General features: G+C 35.6%; 1 protein-coding gene across 1 annotated transcript; it reads left to right on the forward strand.

Moving 5' to 3' along the window:
* Positions 1-257: 257 nt before the first annotated feature.
* Positions 258-20,858, forward strand: tspan15 (tetraspanin 15). Its single transcript, XM_056257193.1, has 8 exons — positions 258-435; positions 6,980-7,165; positions 7,774-7,848; positions 8,269-8,364; positions 12,533-12,646; positions 17,124-17,174; positions 17,634-17,750; positions 20,351-20,858. The coding sequence occupies exons 1-8, from the start codon at positions 352-354 to the stop codon at positions 20,510-20,512; spliced, it is 885 nt and encodes a 294-aa protein (XP_056113168.1). The 5' UTR covers positions 258-351; the 3' UTR covers positions 20,513-20,858.
* The last annotated feature ends 796 nt before the right edge of the window (positions 20,859-21,654 follow it).

Below are 21,654 nucleotides of genomic sequence, written 5' to 3' on the forward strand. Positions count from 1 at the left end.
AAAAAAAAGAAAAAAAGAAAAAATGTTTTTATCGTCCATTTAGCCTAGATAAAGGGTATCGTATCTTTGTGGGTATAAGTGTATATAGTAGCTATCTGCGATGTGTAAATCTATAATATAATTACAATAATTATATTTAACCTAGTGTTAAAGAGTCTAATGTATTTCAGAGCTCTAAAACAATAAACTCTCCTTCCGCTCTCTCATTGGACAACCCACCCATCAATCAAAATATTGTAATTCATGTCTGCGTTTGTGACAATGGAGCGCGTGCTCTGCTCGCTCAGGTAGACGATACAACCAGGAAGTGTTTACGGGAACGTATTCCGTGCCATTTTTACGTTTTTTAACATGTCAAAAGAAGTCCGATATTGCGATAGGTGCTCGTACATCTTTCTGAAGTTCTCGTTAATCGTATATGCAACAATTTTCTGGGTAAGTTTGATTGTTTTTCTCTATCCTATGTAATAGATCGGTGTGATAAATTCATGAGACTCAGCAAATGCGCACAAGTCAAGAACGGTTTAAAAAATCGGAAAGAGCAGAGATAAAGCAAAAAGAATATAGTTGAATTTTAGAAATCTGCTAGAAGTATAACATTTGGTATATGTTTATATATTTTTAATTATGTTATGACGCCCATTAACCTGTTCCAGTGCTATTGACCCCACCCTCCTCCTACTGTAGGATACTGTAGGATTAAGAGTTTGTTACTGAATTAACGATCTCTTAATTGATCTATTTTTAACGGCTAACTTGCTGTTAAAAACATCAAATGTTTTTTACGACGTTGCATGTGTTTATCAATTGATTTATCTATAATATAATATGTGTGTATACCTCGTCGCTGTAGAAAGTACTAAGCGGAAATATTAAGGTAAAAGTAGCCTAGGTATGATACGCTTTTTAAATATCTTAAGACCTTTCTTGTTAAACTGATATGTTCATCTGGGCACAAAACCATAATAGCATTTCCTTTTGATAGAAGTAGATAGAAACAGAAACAGACACATTTTAGTGGTTGTTGGTGGTTATCTTGCTTCTGTTATTGATTGCATTATGACGATCAGAGGACCAACATTTTGTGTTTAGCCTACTGTGCAGTCAGACTGTGAAAGCTGTGAACTAAAAAAAAAAAAAAAAAAAATTCGTTGTGACCATGGAGTCAAATGCCATTAAAGGCAAGCCATCATTCATATTTCATATTATTTTGCACATAATCACTCAGCTTGAGGTTTGAGTTCATTTTGAGTTCTTTAAGAATTTACCACTTGAGGACTCTTTCCCACCTGTATGAGCAGTATCCTTTTTGTTGTCATTAGTATGAACTATGCTTGCTATGTGGGACATTTATTTACGGTCAAGCCTGTTTTGAACCCAGGATTATACAGAAAATTCAAGAGTCGGAGCGCAGATTTGTTCAGAAATTGAATAGTAGGATACATTCTCTGGATATGCTTTATAGGATTATAATCTATCTAATCTAACTAACAGCTTTTATTATTATAATATAAAATTATTATAGATAGAAGTCTGTTGTGAGACCTTTCCTTATCCTAGAATGTGTGTGTGTGTGTTTCCTTGGATTGCCTTTTTCTTTAAAGCAGTTGAAAAATTCAAATAGATTGCATGTGTCCTGAATGCTTGATCCTTTAATATATTGTCTATAGATACATAACCACACATATGCTAATTGTACTGTACATTTTAAAAGCCATTAGTGAATATTCTAATCTAGTGCTTTTAATGCAAAACATTATCAAGCTTTATCAAGCAAACATCATCAAGCAAGTCTTTCTGTATTTTAGTTCTCAATTTATCTAATACTCTTAATTACTATTGTCAAACTGTGACTTCCTAAAAATAAACTAGAGAGTTACATAAGCGCTGGAATTTGGCGTTTTAAATTTGAAAACAGTTCAGACTCGGATCTGATTAAAATGAAAAGCATACATTCAGTTACCAGTTATAATTACGATACAATGTTTGTTCCTATTGTTCAGTTTAATTGTTCTTAAATGTTTCTATTCTCCACATTTGATGTTCTTTATTTCTTTTTTGCATCATATTATTTTGTCATCCATTTGTGTCATGTTTTCATAAACTCATATAATAATCTTTTATAAACATTTCACATTTGTGACATTAATGTGTCATGCTTTGATAATACTCTTTTATATGCAAATAATGCTTTTCATTGTAGTATTATTCAAGTTTGAGCCACTCTCATGGCGTATGCACTATGACATTCTGCTATCTTTTTTTCTCATCTGTTATTGGTATTTAAAATAGATTATTGTGTGAAAAGAGCTGGTGTCAAAGCACCCGGGGTTTGAAATGCTATGGGCTGCACCATTGTGCTTCTCCCATAGCTTTCTGTCAAGAGCAGGACTGCACATATTGAACCTATCACACTGACAGCATAAAAAATGGGCCCCACAGGACGCTATTTCAGACCATTATGCCACCAGCCAAGGCTCTTGGTTGCCCATTGGCAGCAGTATTACAGTACTGGCTGACCTAGCGCACACTTTGTGCTGCTCTCATCAGGGCTTTCACAACCTGGTGGATGTGCTTTACACAAGACTACAAAGGGTACATTTTTATGTGTGGATGGCTATTCTGCTCACAAAGGCAAGGGCGGACATTTGTTCTTACCATCTCTGTTGATTTATGTCCACTCATGTCTCTGTCTTTTATTTTTTGTGCGTACAACTTACTTGACTTGAAGAGGTTGAAGGTGCTAACTTTTCTGATTGGCTCAATAGTAGTTTATTTTATTTTATTTATTTTTTATTTATTTATTTTTACCAGGAAGGTCCCATTGAGATACAATATCTCTTCTACCAGGGAGTCCTGGTCAAGATAGGCAGCACAAACAAAAAGTACAAAGTAGTACATAACACAACAGTAACAAACGAAAGTACCCATATCTCAGAAACAATAGTAGTTTTGGATGTTTAAAAATGTGTTTGAATGTTTTTTTTTTTTTTTTTTTTTTTGCGTACAGACAACATACAAAAACTATTAAAAACACTGTATTATTTATGCCAAGCCATAGTTGGCGGTGTCACTTTGTAAAGAAACACTACACGCCTATAGACCAAACACGTAATACCCATGCGCATGACATCACCGTTTTCACAAATTCACGTTTTTGTAGTTTACATGGAGAAGATAACGGTTTCGTTAACAAAAACTTGTTTTCAAAAGATTGCATTTTCAGGCCAAAAAGTATAAAGTTTTATTTTTTTAGATGAAAACGTGTTGTGTAAACGGCCCCTTGTCTAACACACCTGAAGCACCTCATCAAGCTGTTCAGGATCCCTTGAAAACAAATCGGCAGGTGTGCTGAAGTAATTGGAAATAAACTTTGCAGGACAGTGGGTCCCCATGAGAAAGGTTGAAGACGTTTTGTAAGTTGCTATCAGGATGATCTTTGTTTTCATATACCTTAAAGGGGTCATATAATGGTACATGCACTTTTACAAGTTGATTGTACTGAAATGTGTGTTGGCAGTGCCTGTACACAACCATCATATAATGATACAAATCCATCCGGTGTTTTTGTTTTAATCTCCTTATATGTTTTCCCGTCTCAAATCGAGCCGTTCGACCGTGTGACGTCACACGTTCGGAAGCCCCTCCCACGATTGTTGATTGACAGGAGCGTTTCAACACAGACCCCCCCTCGCTCGTGAGGGAGCTGTCAATCATAGTCTGCGCGGACCGGCACGGTCATTGTTGATATGCTGGAGCACTGTCTATGAGCAGAATGGCGTCTAAGCGATTGTGGTGTTCTGTTCTTGGGTGTAATAACGAACACAGCAGTCATTTTAATGTTCCTTAATCCGAACCGCTGAAGCCGCAGTGGCTGTGTTTGTTTTCGAAGGGAATATTCCCCACGAGCAACGTCAATGCTTTTATGTTTGCGCGAATCATTTCTCACCAGACTGCTTTATAAACGAGGGTCAGTATAAAGCTGGTTTTGCTAAGAAGCTGCTCCTGAAAAAAGGATCGGTACCAGATATTCGTGTTCCTGCTGAACCTCTAGAACAACTGAAGTGAGTGTAACGTTTTATTAAACTTTATATTAATATTTATATTAATCTTTGCAAATCGCTAGCTGCACGCTTCACAATGAATGCGTCTAAGGTTTACACTCAGGGTACATTACGGCATGTTTTCTATGTATGACGTTCTCAATATAATTCATAATCCCACGTTTATACTGAACAACGTGTTATGGTTATTGTGTTACAAGCGGTGTACACACAGAACAGAGAGGCGGGGTGAGCAAAGCTCATTATCATTTAAAGTCATATGCACTGAAACGGCGTGCTGAAAACAGAGCTGTTTTTGACCAAGTAAAATAAGTGTTTTCTTACAATACTAATGAGAATTTTTAATTAAAGTATATTACAAACTTTTAATTTAGACCCTAAAGAATCATACTAGCTTGTACAAAAATGGCATTATATGACCCCTTTAAAGTAATAAAAATGTTTCAGCAATGTAGTTTGGAATAAAGGTAGCCTACATGAAAATAAATGAATTATAATGACCAGATAGAACCGGTTTCTGTTGAAATGAGGTGGTGGTGGTCTCGGACTCCATCAACCTTAATGCTTTCAGTCCTTTTAAAGTCAGCCAAAGCTCATAACTGGTTGATACTTTTCAGACGGTTTCCCAAGAGGCTGTTGAAACCTCATGAGGGACCTAAACATAGGCATTTTTTCTTTCAGTTTGTCTTCCAGTCTATCAGTATCTCCCACTAGGATTTAGTCACTGACATGAACATATTTCTAAGCATCAGTGGCATGATAACGTTAGTTTCATACTTTCTCTAACTGTGGTTGTAACACTATTTTTGATTTCTTGTGCAGATTTTGAAAACGTTAGGATAAAGTACAACAATTATAACGGTTAACCAGGCTACTCTGACAGAGTGCTTTGCGTCTTCATTGTTCAAATTCATATTCCATCTATTGTTCGCACATCTGGGTTAATGGCATATTGAAAACGATCAACCTTTGACTATCACCAAGCAACTTACCACAATGCTGTTTTTTTCTTTTTAAAATCAAGTCAAAGTCTCATTAACTTACACTACTGTTTAAATTTTGTGATCAGTATATTTTTTGGGTTTTTTTAATAAATGAATACTTTTATCCAGGATGTACAGTTGAAATTGAAATTATTCAACCCTCATTGGAAATCAGGCTTATTGGCAAAATTTACAGACCTTTAGCAGTTTGCATATGTTATCAGAGGTGGCTGTGTCCAAGTAATGTATTTCAGAAATGTACAAATCACACAGTTAGCTAACAATGTATAATTTAAGGCAGAAACAATGAGCTCATTGAAGTAATTATTTCTAGTTGTGGACATAATGATTACAATATTTGAAAAAAATTAGCATTAGTGCATGTTGATTCAGAGTTTGCATCAGTCATCCCATCACAGGTGTCTTCAAATCAGTATATTAAAATGATTTATAAAGGATTGTGTGACATTGAAGACCAAAAATTCCTGAAAACTGATGAGAATTCAGCTTCGTCATCACAGGAATAAATTACTTTTGTAGAATATATTAAAAGAGAAAACAGTTTGTATAACTAATAATCTTAGTAATATTTCATAATAAGTTTTTGATCATACAAATGATCAAAATGCAGCTTTGGAGCGCATATAAGATACTAAGTTAGCGTTTTTATATTGCTTCAACAATAGCCATCTTCTCTTTTCAGTCCATTAGTCCTCTGCAAACTAAAGATGATGGCAGACACGGAGGTGGAGCTTTAATTTAAACAAACTGAGTGGACTGTTACTAAAAACCGGATTACTCGCAGACCATTTTGTGTTTCAAGTTCATTTCAATTGGACGAGACTAAAAGTGGTCCAAGTGGGTGACGTTTACTCTGTAATTAGTCCATTCATTTTCACCAGTTTTACCTTTACACCCCCTCACATTCCCCATACAATATAGCCTATAGCTGCCTCCCTCTGAAATTTGATCCTCTGTACTGTTGAACAGTTCAGTATCATTTTAGAACAATTAGTGATTTACACACTATTTATAATATAATATTATTAATGCACTGGCAATGATTTTTGCCCTTGGTACATACCGATTATGCCTCTACTTAAGGAAGAAGATTACTACTTATCCATACAGACTACATCTTGGTGTGGTGTTGAATAAGAAGGGAAGTTCAGGGACAGAAGGAATGCATTAGCACAACACATTTTTTGTAAAGCCCATATGCAAACACACACACACACACACACACACACACACACACACACACACACACACACACACACACACACACACACACACACACAATGAATTAACAGGCATGTAGTGGTTTTGCTGCAATTTACCAGCCCAGCATTATAATGGTTATTATTTGATTATGCCATTAAGCCATGTCACTGGAGCTCGTGGTTTTTTCTCTGGGTTACTGAAGTGCATTTGCAGTTCTATGTCACTTTTGTACAGCTTCAACTATCATCTGCTTCTCCTACATCTACTTTCTACTACTCTTCAGTCTGACACAAAAATGCAGTTTGGGGTTAACACCACATGCTTTAATTCTTTAATAAGTCAACTACGGCTGTGATCAGTAGAGTATGATAATCATTTAGAATATTTCCAGATGGAAATCACACTCTGCGCATCAGGGGAGCCATTATGATTCAAGATCAGAATACATTAACTCAGGAGCTCACAGTTTTAACCGTAATACATTCAAATATGAAAAAAACTAAAATACTGCTAGGTTCAATAATGACCATCCTTGTTAGATTTTTTGAGGCCCTGACTAAAATATTTCATGGACTCATTTGTGTTACTTTTGACCCATCTCCCTTTTAAAGCTAGTAACATAACTAAAATAGTGTTGATTATCCCACCTGAAATCTTATTTTGCTTTAAATCCAAATGGTCTGATCTGATTCGTGTGATTTGTTTCAGTTGATAGGGGGCTTTATTTTGGCCATCGGCATCTATGCAGAGGTGGAGAGGCAACGGTACAAAACGCTGGAAGGAGTGTTCCTGGCTCCCGCCATTATCCTCATTGTGCTCGGTGTGGTCATGTTCATCGTTTCCTTCATCGGGGTTCTGGCGTCTCTCAGAGACAACTTGTGTCTTCTCAAAGTGGTAAGTTTTAATTTATCCATCAGACACTTGCATATATAGTAGTGTCCTCTACATCACAATCGCTGTACTTCAGCATATCGCTTATGTTTACCATATTGATTTTCTGAACAAAACACTTCATATACTATTCTTTATAATAATGCTTTTTGAACGGAGCAAACAAAAAAAAGAATATTATAAGGTTAAAGGGTTAGTTTACCCAAAAAGGAAAATCCAGTCATTATTTACTCACCCTCATGACATTCCAAATCTGTATGACACAAAAGAACATGTTTTGTTTTTGTCTGTACAGAGAAAGTCAATATCCAGTGTTGTCATTTGTATGGATGGACAAAACATTTTTCAAAATATCTTTTGCATTCCACAGAGGAAAGAAAGGTTGTAAAGGGGCACAAAATAGCAATGAAACAAACTTATGGGAATTGAATCGTGTTTTGAGCTATTTGTATTCACTGGTCCTTCTGCTTTCTGAAAATGTCACTTGGGCAGTGAGTCCATCCATGCGTGTACAGCACAAGTAGGGCAGAAATTGAGATGTGCGACTGTTGTTTCATTTGATTCTGAGTAATGTGCCCGTGTCTCTTTCACTGTTTACTCTTGCCTTGCAGTTTCTTTACATGCTCGCTCTCTGTCTCATTTTGGAGCTCGTTGGTGGGATTGTTGCTCTGATCTTTAGGACCCAGGTACAAACCTTTTTATCACTGATTTTTTTTCTTATTTGTTTGTTGTATTATGTTCTTGACAAATGTGTAAAATTCCTGCCTTGTTTTTCAAAGTACGTGTTTCTTCCTTGTCATTTCCAAGTAACAGGTTGTGCGATTTCATTGTCAGCTGGAAGTGAAAATTTGTTTGGCTTCTTGACACTTCAGCAATCATTAAGAAAATATTTTTGATGCCAGAACATAATTAACATCATTGTGAACTTCATTTCAGTCATATTCATAAAGAACCTAATTGTACCAGTCCCAGGATTCTACTATTTTATCGAGATTAAAAGAGATGAGAAACAACAAGGGCTTGACATCATACATATGAATATTATGAAATGTTGTTGCAAAAACAACATCTACCTGTTATAACACTGACCTTTCTTTGTCCAATAGACAGTGGAACTTCTCAACAAAAACATTCGTAGAGGCATGGTGAATTACTATGATGACCTTGATTTCAAAAACATCCTGGACTTTGTTCAGAATACGGTAAGAGATTTATATCATGGAGCACATGAAAGGTACAGAATTTAGTATGCTGACTTTTGAAGATTTGCATTCAAGGCATCTTTGAATTCGGTCTGTCGACATAGTTTCATCCTATGAAACAATATCTGTCCAGACCTCTGCATTCGCAAATGCTTATACTCCTGATAATCATTTGTTGCAAAAAAAAAAAAAAAAAGCTGGTAAACTAGGGGCCTATAAAATCCATTTTATTTATTTTGCATTTTTTGTTTTATTTTTTCTGGATTCCATTTTAATGGTTTTAATTAATATTTCTAATGAATAAATTAAATATCTTTTAATAAAATATGATTTATCATAAGGCATAGATAATCAATTGAATTAATAATTATTAAAATTGTAACAATAATAGGGCCATATGAAATCGGTGTTGTTGTTTTGACCGAATTCCATTGTATTTTTGTCCTAAATTCTGTATAAAATTTTCTGGATTTTATGTTTTTTGATTTAAGAAATTTAAGATTTCATTCAAATTTATCATAAAACCTAACAATTTAATCAATCTTTTAAAAATATAAATATTCCTTTTTGCAACAAAAATAGCTTTTTTGTCAAAAATAGGCTGCACAACAGGTTTTTTCTTTGTAATTTTTTGTTAGTAATAAATTCTGTCATAAATTCTTAAAGTTAAATGGAACATTTATTTTGTTGGTTTGTAGTGAATACCTTTGCAAAAAAATTGGGGGGTTGATTGTGAATTTGATTAAGTGTACAGTACTACTTTTGACTTATTAATCCAAAAATGTCCAAATTCCATGGCATTCAGCTTTATACAGCATATCTTGTTTTAATGTCTGGATTCCGCAATTTGTGTTTTCTGCATCGTGGAAATGATAGGGCCCTATAATCCAACTCAGATGTCAGATAGTGACAATTCAGATGTCCCTTTTATACAGTAGTTAAATCAACAAAGACCAGTGACTATGAGGAGTAGTTTTTAATTACCATAAATTAGGTACAACTGCTCCTGAGTGCACAGGTAAGAAAGAGATTGAGACCAAACCATTTGCTTTTGAAATTCCTTCGTATTTACTTTTATGTGTGAGAAATGATATGAAGACTTTCAGTAAATAAATCCCACCAAGTGGGAATTTAGACTTTGTAGCAGGAGGCCATTCAAAGAGCTCTACTTGTAATTTGCAAGTATATCTACAAAACATTCAATGCATAGGCATTTTATGGCAAAACACTGTCAAAGAGCCCAGTGGCTCTATGATGCATTCAAGTGCATGAGGATGTCTTCTAGTCCTTCAAATACACAACCTCACCCGGAGCATCTGCATGAAACTGTTTAATATGAGTAATTACTGAGAGCTGTTTTAGCAGTGCTTAATTATGTACAAATATATTACAGCAATTTCATTTTACTAGATATTTTGACTTGATTTGGAATAAATAAACTAAAGCTGCAGCTCTAAAACCTGTCAATTCCAGGTAATCATTCCTCACATGATGGTCGAAAGGAAAAAGTTTCGCTCTAGTTTGGTACATTGTAAAGATAATGGGATTATTTTCTGTTTAAACCACCTTCAGTCCTTTTCACAAATGTGGTTTGAATGAATTTTTATATTATTTGAATTTTTTTTTTTTTGTGTGTGTGCAAAGGCTGCTGTCAAACAGTATGCCAGAATCAACATGACACTGCAGGTATTGATCTTGACTTCACAGAATATTTATCTTGAGTGAGATTCCAAATCTTAGAGGGAAAATGTGTTTAGCAGCACAGGGAGCAAGTCTACATCGAAATATCAATTCACTAGATTAGAGAGAGAAAGAAACCAGTAATTTTGCAACCCCTCAGTGCTTCACTGTCACGGGATAATCAGGAAACAGAAGCGAGGACTCAATTGCAGTAAAACAAAGGTAAGATTTTTAATTAACCAAACAAACAAAATACAAAGTACAAACAAAACTCCCACATGGGGGAAAAACCAGAACAAATACTAACAAGGCAAAACACTAGGAACAAGGAACAGGAACTTAGACAAACGAACCAGCACTGGACTGAAAACACAAAGGAAGCTATAAAGGAAACACACACAGGAGGGTAACGAGACAACAGGTGAGGAATGTTAATACTTAAGCAGATAACGAGAAGGGAGGAGCTAACAATTAGACAGAAAGCACATGGCACAGGAATCATCAAGAGCCATGCGCTCACATGAAACTAGACTAACATAAACACAAGACAGACAGGAAATGTCATAGCTCTGTCACCACACAGAACTAAGAACAAAAGCAGATGTGACAAAACCATGACATTCACAATCTTTGGCTAAAATAAGCAGTGAAAAGTAAGTTCTGTTATTTGTTGAGCTTAAGTTGTCTCTGTGGTAGTTTCTACATTATTCACAAGTTATAAACTGCACGAAAAAGCTATTACTGTAACATTTAATAAGGTCACATAAAAAATTATCTAGGAAGAAACATTAAATAAATTCACCAAATCATATTTTCATCACAACAGTAATATAAAATACAAGAACAGTGAATTAAAATAAGATATTTGATATAAATTCACATGGCTGTATTTTGTATATTTTTGATCAATATCTCTTATCAAAATTTCATATATATATATATATATATATATATATATATATATATATAGAACCAACTTTAGCATAAATAACAGAAGCATAATAAAATATAAAATAAAATAAATAAGTAATCCTTTTCTATATGACTTTATGAGTCTCTCACATCATTCTAGAGGAATATTGTTGCCCAGGTCCTGTGGCTGCAAAACAAGCCCAAATCATCACCCCTTCACCACCGTGCTTGACAGTTGGTATAAGGTGTTTGTGCTGATATGCTGTGTTTGGTCTCATCTGTGCAAAGGACAATGTTCCAGAAGTCTTGAGGTTTGTTCAAATGCAACTTTGCAAACCTAAGCCGTGCTGACTTGTTCTTTTTAGAGAGAAGCTTTCTCCTGGCGACCCTTCCAAACATGCCATACTTGTCCTGTATTTTTTTAATTGTACTGCCATGACTTTTAACATTTAACATGTTAACTGAGGCCTGTTGGTGTAGCTCTTGGGTGTTTTGCAGTTTTTCTGAGCAGTGCACGGTCTGACCTTGGGGTGAATTTGACATTCACTCCTGGGAAGATCTGGCAACTGTCTGAATGTTTTCCACTTGTGAATAATCTTCCTTACTGTAGAATGATGGTCTTCAAATTGTTTGGAAAAGGCCTTATAACCCTTCCTAGATAGATGGGCAGAAACAATTGCTCCTCTAAGATCATTGCTGATGTCTTTCCTCCTTGGCATTGTCATTGACCATAAATGAGGTAACAACAAATGCTAATCTGTGTGGCTCAAGTGTTGTCTGTATTAAACAACATTGGAGTGCGTTCCAAATTTTGTCAAGTGAAGTGGATTTTTGCAGACCTCCCATTATCATTATTGTAAGGAGCAGTGAACCCTGCACAGGAGCCTGTGAATCGGAACACAGTCAGTGTTTTCTGTCAGGCTGATGTGGAGAGTGGCTTCATTCCCAGAGGGGTCCTGGTCATTCCTCATTTATTTGTTTTATGACTGACATCACACGCTGCATTAATTTCTGTTTGCCTTTTGCAATTGGATATCATCACACAATTATGCTCTATAATTGTAATTCTTGTACATCAGTGAAGATGTTTCTTTTGAGGGAATCAACCAATTTCTTAAGTAATTTCCTCAAATGTGATTCACTGTCATTTAAATGAGCTAATGTGCTAGAATATGAATTGTGCTATTCAGTGAGGGAAGACAGGAGCCTAATATTTATTCATACTTGTTCTCTGAAAGCTTTAGTCTCAATAAATTAATACAAAGCAGCTCATATTATTCATTCACCTCTCTTGTTTCATGCCCTGTCAACCAAGGTGCAATTTAGCAGATGGCATGCTAGCAAATTCAACGATTTGCACAATTGTTTTTAAAAATGCGATGTACAAATATTCTTCCGGTAGGCTTGTATATGACTGTTGAACCACCATGTTCTACCACAGCATAGCCTAAACAGATCTTCAGCAGTGCTAGATGAGAAAACAACCAGCTTTACCAAAAATAATACACTTCCTCTGAAGCTATGCTGATATTTCCATTGATAAGTGGTTTTAATGCTTTGACTCTTGTTTTTCCAGTTCAAATGTTGTGGGGGAAACGAGTACACGGACTGGGAGGTGAACATGTATCATAATTGCTCTGCTCCTGGTCCGCTAGCGTGTGGAGTGCCATACACCTGCTGTATTAACAAGGTTTGTCTATGAATATCTTTTCATTCCTCTTGCAGTGTGAACTTATACACAGATCAAGTCCAGTTTTCATAAAGCAGTTTCCACTTCAAAAGTTTGTCATTTTAAATTGTTACAAAAGATTTCAATTTCAAATATAAACTGTTCTTTTGAACTTAAATCATCAAAGGATTCTGAAAAAAAAAAAAACATGTATCATGGTTTTCACACAAATATTGTATACGTAACTGTTTTAATCATTGATAATAATAAGACATTTTTCTTTAGCACCAAATCAGCATATTAGAATGATTTCTGAAGGATCATGTGACACTGAAGACTAGAGTAATGTCAGCTTTTTATATATAATCCTGGGGTAAACAAAATCCTACAGTATATTTTGTGGTATTTTATGTTAACTCATACATTTTTTAAATTTAGACCAGCCCTGGTTTAAACCAAAAGCAATTGAGTCTTTCACGAGGCTACTGTTTGCTTACCTGAAAGGACACATAAAAGGCGAAGATGAAACACACAAAAGAAAAAATTGTCACTTTGTGTGCTTCAGCATTCCTCAGCTAGGTTTGTTCTGTCCCATTTGAGCTCTGCTCAATTTTACAGGTACAAAAATAATGTCACTACATCCAGTGAATTAGGAAGGAACTTTGTCCATGTCATATTTTTGAAATGATGTGGAATATGAGGTGTTTTCTGCTCAGGGTTTCTAGTTTCCATAACAGCCAGTTGCTTTGCTTTACATTTGTTCATTTATGGAAACGTTGAGCTCATAATGATCCTGCGTTATCTGGGTCATTCCCGTTTTGTGTACCTTTTGAAATCTGTAACTGCTAAAAGTGAATTTTCTTGTTTTGTATTTTAAGAAGTATTTCTATAAAAGGGTACCAGACTTTCAAAAATATGCTCTGATGAAGCACTGATTGAAAGCTTTATTATTTACACAATGGCAATAACATGAACAAACTGTCTAACATGATGGAAATAAAGAGCTAGAGTTAGCCATAGTTCAATGAGGGATTGAGAGTCCGCTTACACGAGTGTCATTTAGGGTGGAATGTTTGTGCTGCTGCTGTTGTGCCAAAAATGATGTCATTTCCTGATGGAAGGGACCTGACTTTTGTTAGTTAAAGTGATAGTTCACATAATAATGTTGATAATTCTGTCATAATTTACACACCCTGTGTTGTTCCAAACCTGTATGGCTTTCTTTCCATCTGTGAAACATAAAAGAAGATAATTTGATGATTTGTGGTTTCCAAACACCAATAGATTCCATTCACTTTCATTCTATAGGGAAAAATAGGCATTTTTCAAGAAATCTTTTCTTTTCTTTTTTTTTTTTTTTGGTGGTGGTGGAATATTTCTTATAAAGTGCATCATGTGACTTATGATGGGGACATGAAAATATACTGCATTGCAGGAATGACGCATCTGCAAGATTTTTAGTCAGGAAGATATTGTTACCCCATGTTACAATAAAGATGCCAGCTATTTTTGTTAGTTTGTATCTTGCACATTTATTTTCTTTTCAAACACTCTTAACATAAGCCAGAATGTTAGTAACATATCACTGCAGCTTGATATTAGATTCACCTGAATATTAAAAGATCTCATTTTTTGAAGTTGGATAGGACAGTTGAAAAAAAGGTCCTTTGAAGTGCAATACTAAAACAGGTCTTGCAGTCAAAAGGACATTCATTTTTCATTAGTTTTGGAACAAGCACAGAGTTTGTTTGCCAACATCCAGCTGTGTGGAGATTACCTATGGACAAGCATTACCTCATCATTACCTCGGTCTAAGACAAAGTAATACACTAAAATGCTTTCTATATGTGGAGATTACATCAGAATGTTTTGTCTGAAATTGAATATCAGAATCGAATCTGATGATATTACCTTTAATACCAATTAAGTGATCTTTAATCCCACTTTATTAAGACTGATGGAGATCTGTTTGTTCTTTACTTCTAACCAGATTATTACAATACACTCACCTAAAGGATTATTAGGAACACCTGTTCAATTTCTCATTAATGCAATTATCTAATCAACCAATCACATGGCAGTTGCTTCAATGCATTTAGGGGTGTGGTCCTGGTCAAGACAATCTCCTGAACTCCAAACTGAATGTCAGAATGGGAAAGAAAGGTGATTTAAGCAATTTTGAGCGTGGCATGGTTGTTGGTGCCAGGCGGGCCGGTCTGAGTATTTCACAATCTGCTCAGTTACTGGGATTTTCACGCACAACCATTTCTAGGGTTTACAAAGAATGGTGTGAAAAGGGAAAAACATCCAGTATGCGGCAGTCCTGTGGGCGAAAATGCCTTGTTGATGCTAGAGGTCAGAGGAGAATGGGCCGACTGATTCATGCTGATAGAAGAGCAACTTTGACTGAAATAATCACTCGTTACAACCGAGGTATGCAGCAAAACATTTGTGAAGCCACAACACGCACAACCTTGAGGCGGATGGGCTACAACAGCAGAAGACCCCACCGGGTACCACTCATCTCCACTACAAATAGGAAAAAGAGGCTACAATTTGCAAGAGCTCACCAAAATTGTACAGTTGAAGACTGGAAAAATATTGCCTGGTCTGATGAGTCTCGATTTCTGCTGAGACATTCAGATGGTAGAGTCAGAATTTGGCGTAAACAGAATGAGAACATGGATCCATCATGCCTTGTTACCACTGTGCAGGCTGGTGGTGGTGGTGTAATGGTGTGGGGGATGTTTTCTTGGCACACTTTAGGGCCCTTAGTGCCAATTGGGCATCGTTTAAATGCCACGGCCTACCTGAGCATTGTTTCTGACCATATCCATCCCTTTATGGCCACCATGTACCCTTCCTCTGATGGCTACTTCCAGCAGGATAATGCACCATGTCACAAAGCTCGAATCATTTCAAATTGGTTTCTTGAACATGACAATGAGTTCACTGTACTAATATGGCCCCCACAGTCACCAGATCTCAACCCAATAGAGCATCTTTGGGATGTGGTGGAACGGGAGCTTCGTGCCCTGGATGTGCATCCCACAAATCTCCATCAACTGCAAGATACTATCCTATCAATATGGGCCAACATTTCTAAAGAATGCTTTCAGCACCTTGTTGAATCAATGCCACGTAGAATTAAGGCAGTTCTGAAGGCGAAAGGGGGTCAAACACAGTATTAGTATGGTGTTCCTAATAATCCTTTAGGTGAACGTAAGAAAACCTTACACCACTTAACCAGCTCAAAAAATAGTAGGACCATGTAAGAATAATTTGGCTGATGTATTTTCCAAAAACAAAAATCCCAGTGCAAATACAAATATATACTGAACAAACAATGCAGATTTTTAAAATATGAATAATGATATCAGAGAATCAACAACATTAATATCTAATTTGCTCTATTTTTGCTTAGTGATTTAAGTTTATTATATTAAGGCATGGTTCCTATGACGTCAGACCCTTCCGGCTGAATTTCTTCGAGGTGCCTTAGTTGCAAGTGTCTGCATATCATCTCAAATACACTTTTGTTTCAAAATGAAAATCTGCCTTTTTGTTTGTGAACCTTATATTAATAAAACTCATATATTGTTTAAAGGAATGTTTAGCTTTATTTAACCCTATAATATTCCCTTGAGCTGAATTTGTTGCTCCAAGGATGATCAAATTCAATCCACTTATCAGTTTATCTTTTTGGGTTGTCACCAGATGTGCTTGTCGTTTTAAATGTAAGTTGGTCCTGTCATCAGCTTATGCTGTTGTAATCAGGCAAACAAACTACATTGATGCAGTCTGGAAAATCTATATAAAGGAACCTTTTCCATTTTAATGAGGTCATGTTGCACTGATTTAAAGAGTTGATTTAAACGGATAGTTTACCCAAAAATGAAAATTCTGTCATTTACTCACCCTCATGTCTCTACAAACACAAATGAAGATGTTTAAATGAAATCTGAGATATTTATGTCCCTCCATTGAAAGTCTATGCAGCCATAACTTTGACTCTTTACAAAGTTCATAAGAAGTTTGTAAAAGAAACAGATATTAATCAAGTGGTTTAATCCACATCTTTTGAAAAGACTCAGTAGCTTTATATGATGAACATTGAAAGTTATGGAGGAACTAAAATCTCTCAGATTACATAAAAAATATCTTCATTGGTGTTTCAAAGATGAACCAAAGTCTTACAGATTTAGCATGACAATAGGGTGAATAATTAATAAATGAATATTCAATCTTGGGTGACCCATCCATTTAAATGTAATCAGAATGTGTACAGTTACTCACAGAATGATTTCGGCTTCATTTATAAAGCTTAGTATTCTTAGCATTACACACAATGTGTAATTTCATATCTATGATCCAGCTTGAAAATGTCAAAAGATTTCCCCCCATAGGTTTTGCTGTTTGCAATCTTAGTTTTTAAGCGAGATAGTTTACAGTTTACTTCTATGAAAATGGTAAGACTGCATGTGCTTGTGTTTTACAGCCTTCTGAAGTTGTTAATACGATGTGTGGATACAAGACCCTGCATAACCAGGTATGTTCTCTGATCAACTCTTTTTCTATGTCTGATGATGTTTTGGTTAGATCTGCTTTTGCGAACAAAAAAGAAAGTTAGAGTGGCTTATAATTTTATTCTGATATTTGAAAAGTTCTCTGTGTCGATCCACCTGGTATAAATGCAGTCATTTGGAGAGGTCAAAGGTCTGATCAGTAATCAGATCATCTGGGAAGAGCAATGAGAACCACCTCTGAATTTTAACAGGCTGTGAGAATATGCAGCATGCACAGATGAATGATGATCTGCCTTAGTTATAACCGCATCCAATTATCCCTCAATACATTGCATTCGCATGTCTCAACACACCCATTACTTCGCAATATTGGTAGTTAATAAGAGATGCGAAGAGGGACGTTTTTTTTACTCTTAGAATAGAATAATGAAAAGATGACATTTGAATATGACCTGTTTCTCTGGCCTGACCTTTGCCCACAGAGGCTAGAAAATGTAGAGGTCATCTACATCCGCGGTTGCACTGATGCAGTCTTTATTTGGTTCGTGGACAACTATACAATCATGGCTGGTGTTCTTCTGGGCATCCTACTACCTCAGGTAAGAGAAGAAGGTTCAGATTGCCTGCATAAGTCAGTTTGAATATTACAAATTATGCACTTTTCTTAAAACATACATGCTCTTATCCCTTGCAAGCTTGCCAAGAACAAAAATGGCATTTTTCTTTGGTTGTAAGAACATTTCAAAGTGTTTGAAGAGTTCGGGATAAAAGTTGTGACAGCAATTACTGCAGTTTTAATTGTTTTTTTTACGCACAAGGGTGTTGGGGTTGTGTGGGGAATCTTTTTTTTTTTTTAAACCCATTAAATCTTATAAATGCCATCCTGCTCTCTTTCTTTGCTGAATGACAAGAAAAACTAATTGGACAGCCTACAACAACAAACATGTTTCAAACTCTTCTGTATCCATCCACGAGAATGTTATTTCCTTTTCAAAAACGACAGTGCTTATTGTCAACCTACTGTGGTGTAGGCCATCATTTTAGCATTTCTGGAAAACCATTCTTCATTTTCACATTTTAAAAATGACACCGCAGTGTTATTAATGTCCCATCCTATTGTTTTTATGTTCAAATAGACCTATTCATGTTTATTAGTTATTACAGCATAACCTAGCTTCGAGAGCTCCTCTTCATCCAACGGTCATTCTAAGCCTGTAATCATGGCAGACAAATATCATACTTTTAGTCTGGTCAGTTCTTCTCAGATTCAAATAGGATATTAGAGATAACGGTGACAAGAGCATACACATCTACTGTGACGTATAAATAAGAACATTTTATATAATTCATTGGCTTAAACTATGACGATAAAGAGTCATTGAGTAGTGGGACATTAGATTTAATTGGGTAATTGTGCTATATTTAAAGTTGTAATACATGTTAATATTTTTTTAAGTAGTTTTTTTATTAGTAGTTGTAGTAGTAGTACATTTAAATTAAAAGCAAAATAATTCATTAAGCTCAAAAAGTTGAATTTTGGCAACCCTAATATTCATATTCATATATTTACTTTGATAAAACTTGCTGTAGGAAAAAGTCCCAATAATTTTTCTCTTCAAAAGTTTGTTTTGGCTTAATGGAGATATTTCATCTTGTCTTTATTCATCATTATCTGTGCTCATTAGTTCAGTGTAATTAAATCGCCTCTTTACATAATATCCCCTTGTGAAATGTTTTCCGCACTGATGAAGAGGTGGCTGCCTGGTGAGAGAGACATGGTTTAAATGAATTTAAACTTTTCTCAAAAGAGTACCATTAATGGACCGGTTTTAGAAAATTAGCAGTCTGGTTATCCGTCTCACTTTCAAAAGCATCCTCTAATGTGCAGCTATTAATGTGTGTCCCACCATTTAAAGAGGTGCCTTGATGCACCGAAAAACACCAGTCGCAGATGTGGATTATCATAATCACATACATTTTGAGTCCATTATGTTGCCATTTCAATAATGCTGCAACTTCGATAACCCACCAACACAGAGAAAAACACATGCACACAAACAGTAATCTCAGTCTTTACTCTAAGGACTCTTAGAGGTTTTACTCTTAGAGGTGCTGAGAACAGGGCTAAGTTTCTATCAGGTCAGACAGTCCTATCCTATCTGTAGTTTCACAGGAAATGATGCCAGAAGATATAGTGTTATCTGTGATAAGCACAGGTATTGTTGACATGAATATACTGTTGAATTTTTTTTTAGCAGTGACATTCATATTGGATTATAATGTTTACATTTAAACATTCTTCAGTCTTATGCTTGTGTGCATGTGAGCAAGTATGTTTATGTGTATGGGAGGAGGCGGCGGGACTTTTTTTTTTTAATGAGAAAAGTGTTGAAACCGAGAAGCTTTTATAATTAGTTTTTTTTCCATAAATGGTGATTCACAGTTGATTCAAAGTCATTAGTCAGTCTCCCTACACTGTGAACCACCCCAGTTGTTTATTACAAGATTTATATTACTGCACAAATAGTGTAGCTGCAGCATGAAGTGCGCAAATTAACACAGTGCTGTGAAAAAGATAAGAGAAAAGATATTTGGTTGGCATTTCACCAATGTCAATGAATAAAAGCCGATATAACTGATCAAATTACACTTGCAATGTAGATTTTGTTATGTTTTGTACAGCTTCAATGAACAGAAAGGCCCATTCTGTGTGTGGAAAAAGTTACATCTCTGTTTATCGCTGCACGCTCAGAAAAAAAGGTATCCTTTCAAAAGGTACTAATATGTTCCATTTAGGGAATATGTTCCTAAAAGGTACTATTCACCCTTTAGGAGTAAATAAGGTACAAAAGTGTACTGTTTGAAAGAAGCTTTTGTTCTATAATAAGCATTGAATTACATGTTACCATTATGCCAAGACCAAAAGAGCCACTTGACACCTCAAAGAACCTCAGGGTCCTATCAAGAGATTTGCAGTCAGTTCTGGCGACAGTTAACGAGTGCTCATCAGACAACCATTAGAAACAGGCTGCACAAATTGTACAAAATGGTCATCTGTTGAGGGTTTCGGAAGGGCCAATCAAAGTGGGGGAACTTGAATTAGGCAATACATGCAATTAACCCTTCCAATACCGCATAAAGATTTTATATTTATATATGTTGAACAAAAGTATTGCTTTTTTTTTATTTATTTTTTTAGTTTTTTGGAGTGCTCTTTACCTGGCTTTATATCACCCGTGTGGAAGATGCCATCGAGGAATACGGTCACTATATGGATGGTCTGCTGGACGAAAAAACCCTGGAGACCGAGAGGCAAAGCAAGCTGGCCAAATGCTGCAGATGTATGCCTTTGATGGACTGAGTGACCACTCCTAACATTAAGCCTTATTTTGGATACTACATAAAGGATTTATGCAGGTACTATCACCTGCTGTGGATGAATATAACGGTTTGTAGCACACAACTGGGCTGTTACTGTTGTAATATCAGCCAAAGATACACTGATGCAAGCAAGTCATATTTGTACTGTCAATATTGTTTTCACAGTTACTCTCAGGATTTATTATTTATCCTGTCAGCTGAAAATGGGTAGTTTATGTGTCAAAATTAACTGATGCTTGGACTGACCTTCCATCTCAGGTTCTTTCTACTAAATCACACCTGAATCGTTGACCGAAGATGCTATATTTTCATCAGGTTGACTGAGTCAGAATTTTAAAACAGTTTAGCTTTGTTTGACAGGGAATCTGATTTGACAATTGGCACCCTGTCAGTCTCGGTGATAAAGTGCAAGGTTTCTTTTTTTCCTGTGCTAACAGTGCGCTTCACATAAGAGAACTTCTATAAAAACTACATTCGTCATAATAAGATTGCTGTTTTTTTTGTTTGTACACTGAGATGAGATTTTTGTAGATGAGTAACAGTATGAGTTTCCACACTAAAATCTTTGTAAATCCAATGCCTTGGTTGCCACCATCCCTCCATATTTGCTGTTTTTTTATTTTTACATCATCATTCCAAATTGGGCCTTTACCTGAAACAGCATTTATTCCTCTTAATCTACATAAAGATACTAATTATGAGCTGATTATTTTGTAATCTACTAATCTGGGAGTTGTAATGACCATCGGTTATATGTGGTGCCCTTTCATAATATTCTTTTCCTTTTTTAAGTTCAACATATTTCTGTCAGAGCTGCAGGTATACATCTTTTGGTATATCTTTTTTCTTTTTTTTTTGTGCCAAAGGGTTGTAGCTTTTATATTCTCCTCTATTTTGTCTCTTTTTTTTTTTTGTATAAACATTTAGAAATCCAATTAAACTGTATATTTTGCCCTGTTTTTATGATAAATACATAATTTGGTCGTTTTAAATGACAGGAGAGTGGTATATTTAAAGTTTTTACAGTTTTATGTGAATTGCACTAAATTATACATTAGTTTCAGTGTCATTATTTAAAGAAAAATCATTGCAAACAAACAGGTTGATGGGAATATTAAGACT

The sequence above is a fragment of the Rhinichthys klamathensis genome, unplaced genomic scaffold (assembly GCF_029890125.1).
Source record: "Rhinichthys klamathensis goyatoka isolate OS25496 unplaced genomic scaffold, OSU_Roscu_1.1 h1tg000135l_1, whole genome shotgun sequence".
In the NCBI taxonomy this organism is placed as follows: domain Eukaryota; kingdom Metazoa; phylum Chordata; class Actinopteri; order Cypriniformes; family Leuciscidae; genus Rhinichthys; species Rhinichthys klamathensis.

Bases quoted from the DNA above. Each gene is read 5' to 3' on its own strand.
- tspan15 (XM_056257193.1), top strand. From the start codon at position 352: ATGTCAAAAGAAGTCCGATATTGCGATAGGTGCTCGTACATCTTTCTG. The intron at 436-6,979 runs GTAAGTTTGATT...GATTTGTTTCAG, and splicing joins TATATGCAACAATTTTCTGG to TTGATAGGGGGCTTTATTTT. The intron at 17,751-20,350 runs GTAAGAGAAGAA...TTATTTTTTTAG, and splicing joins TGGGCATCCTACTACCTCAG to TTTTTTGGAGTGCTCTTTAC.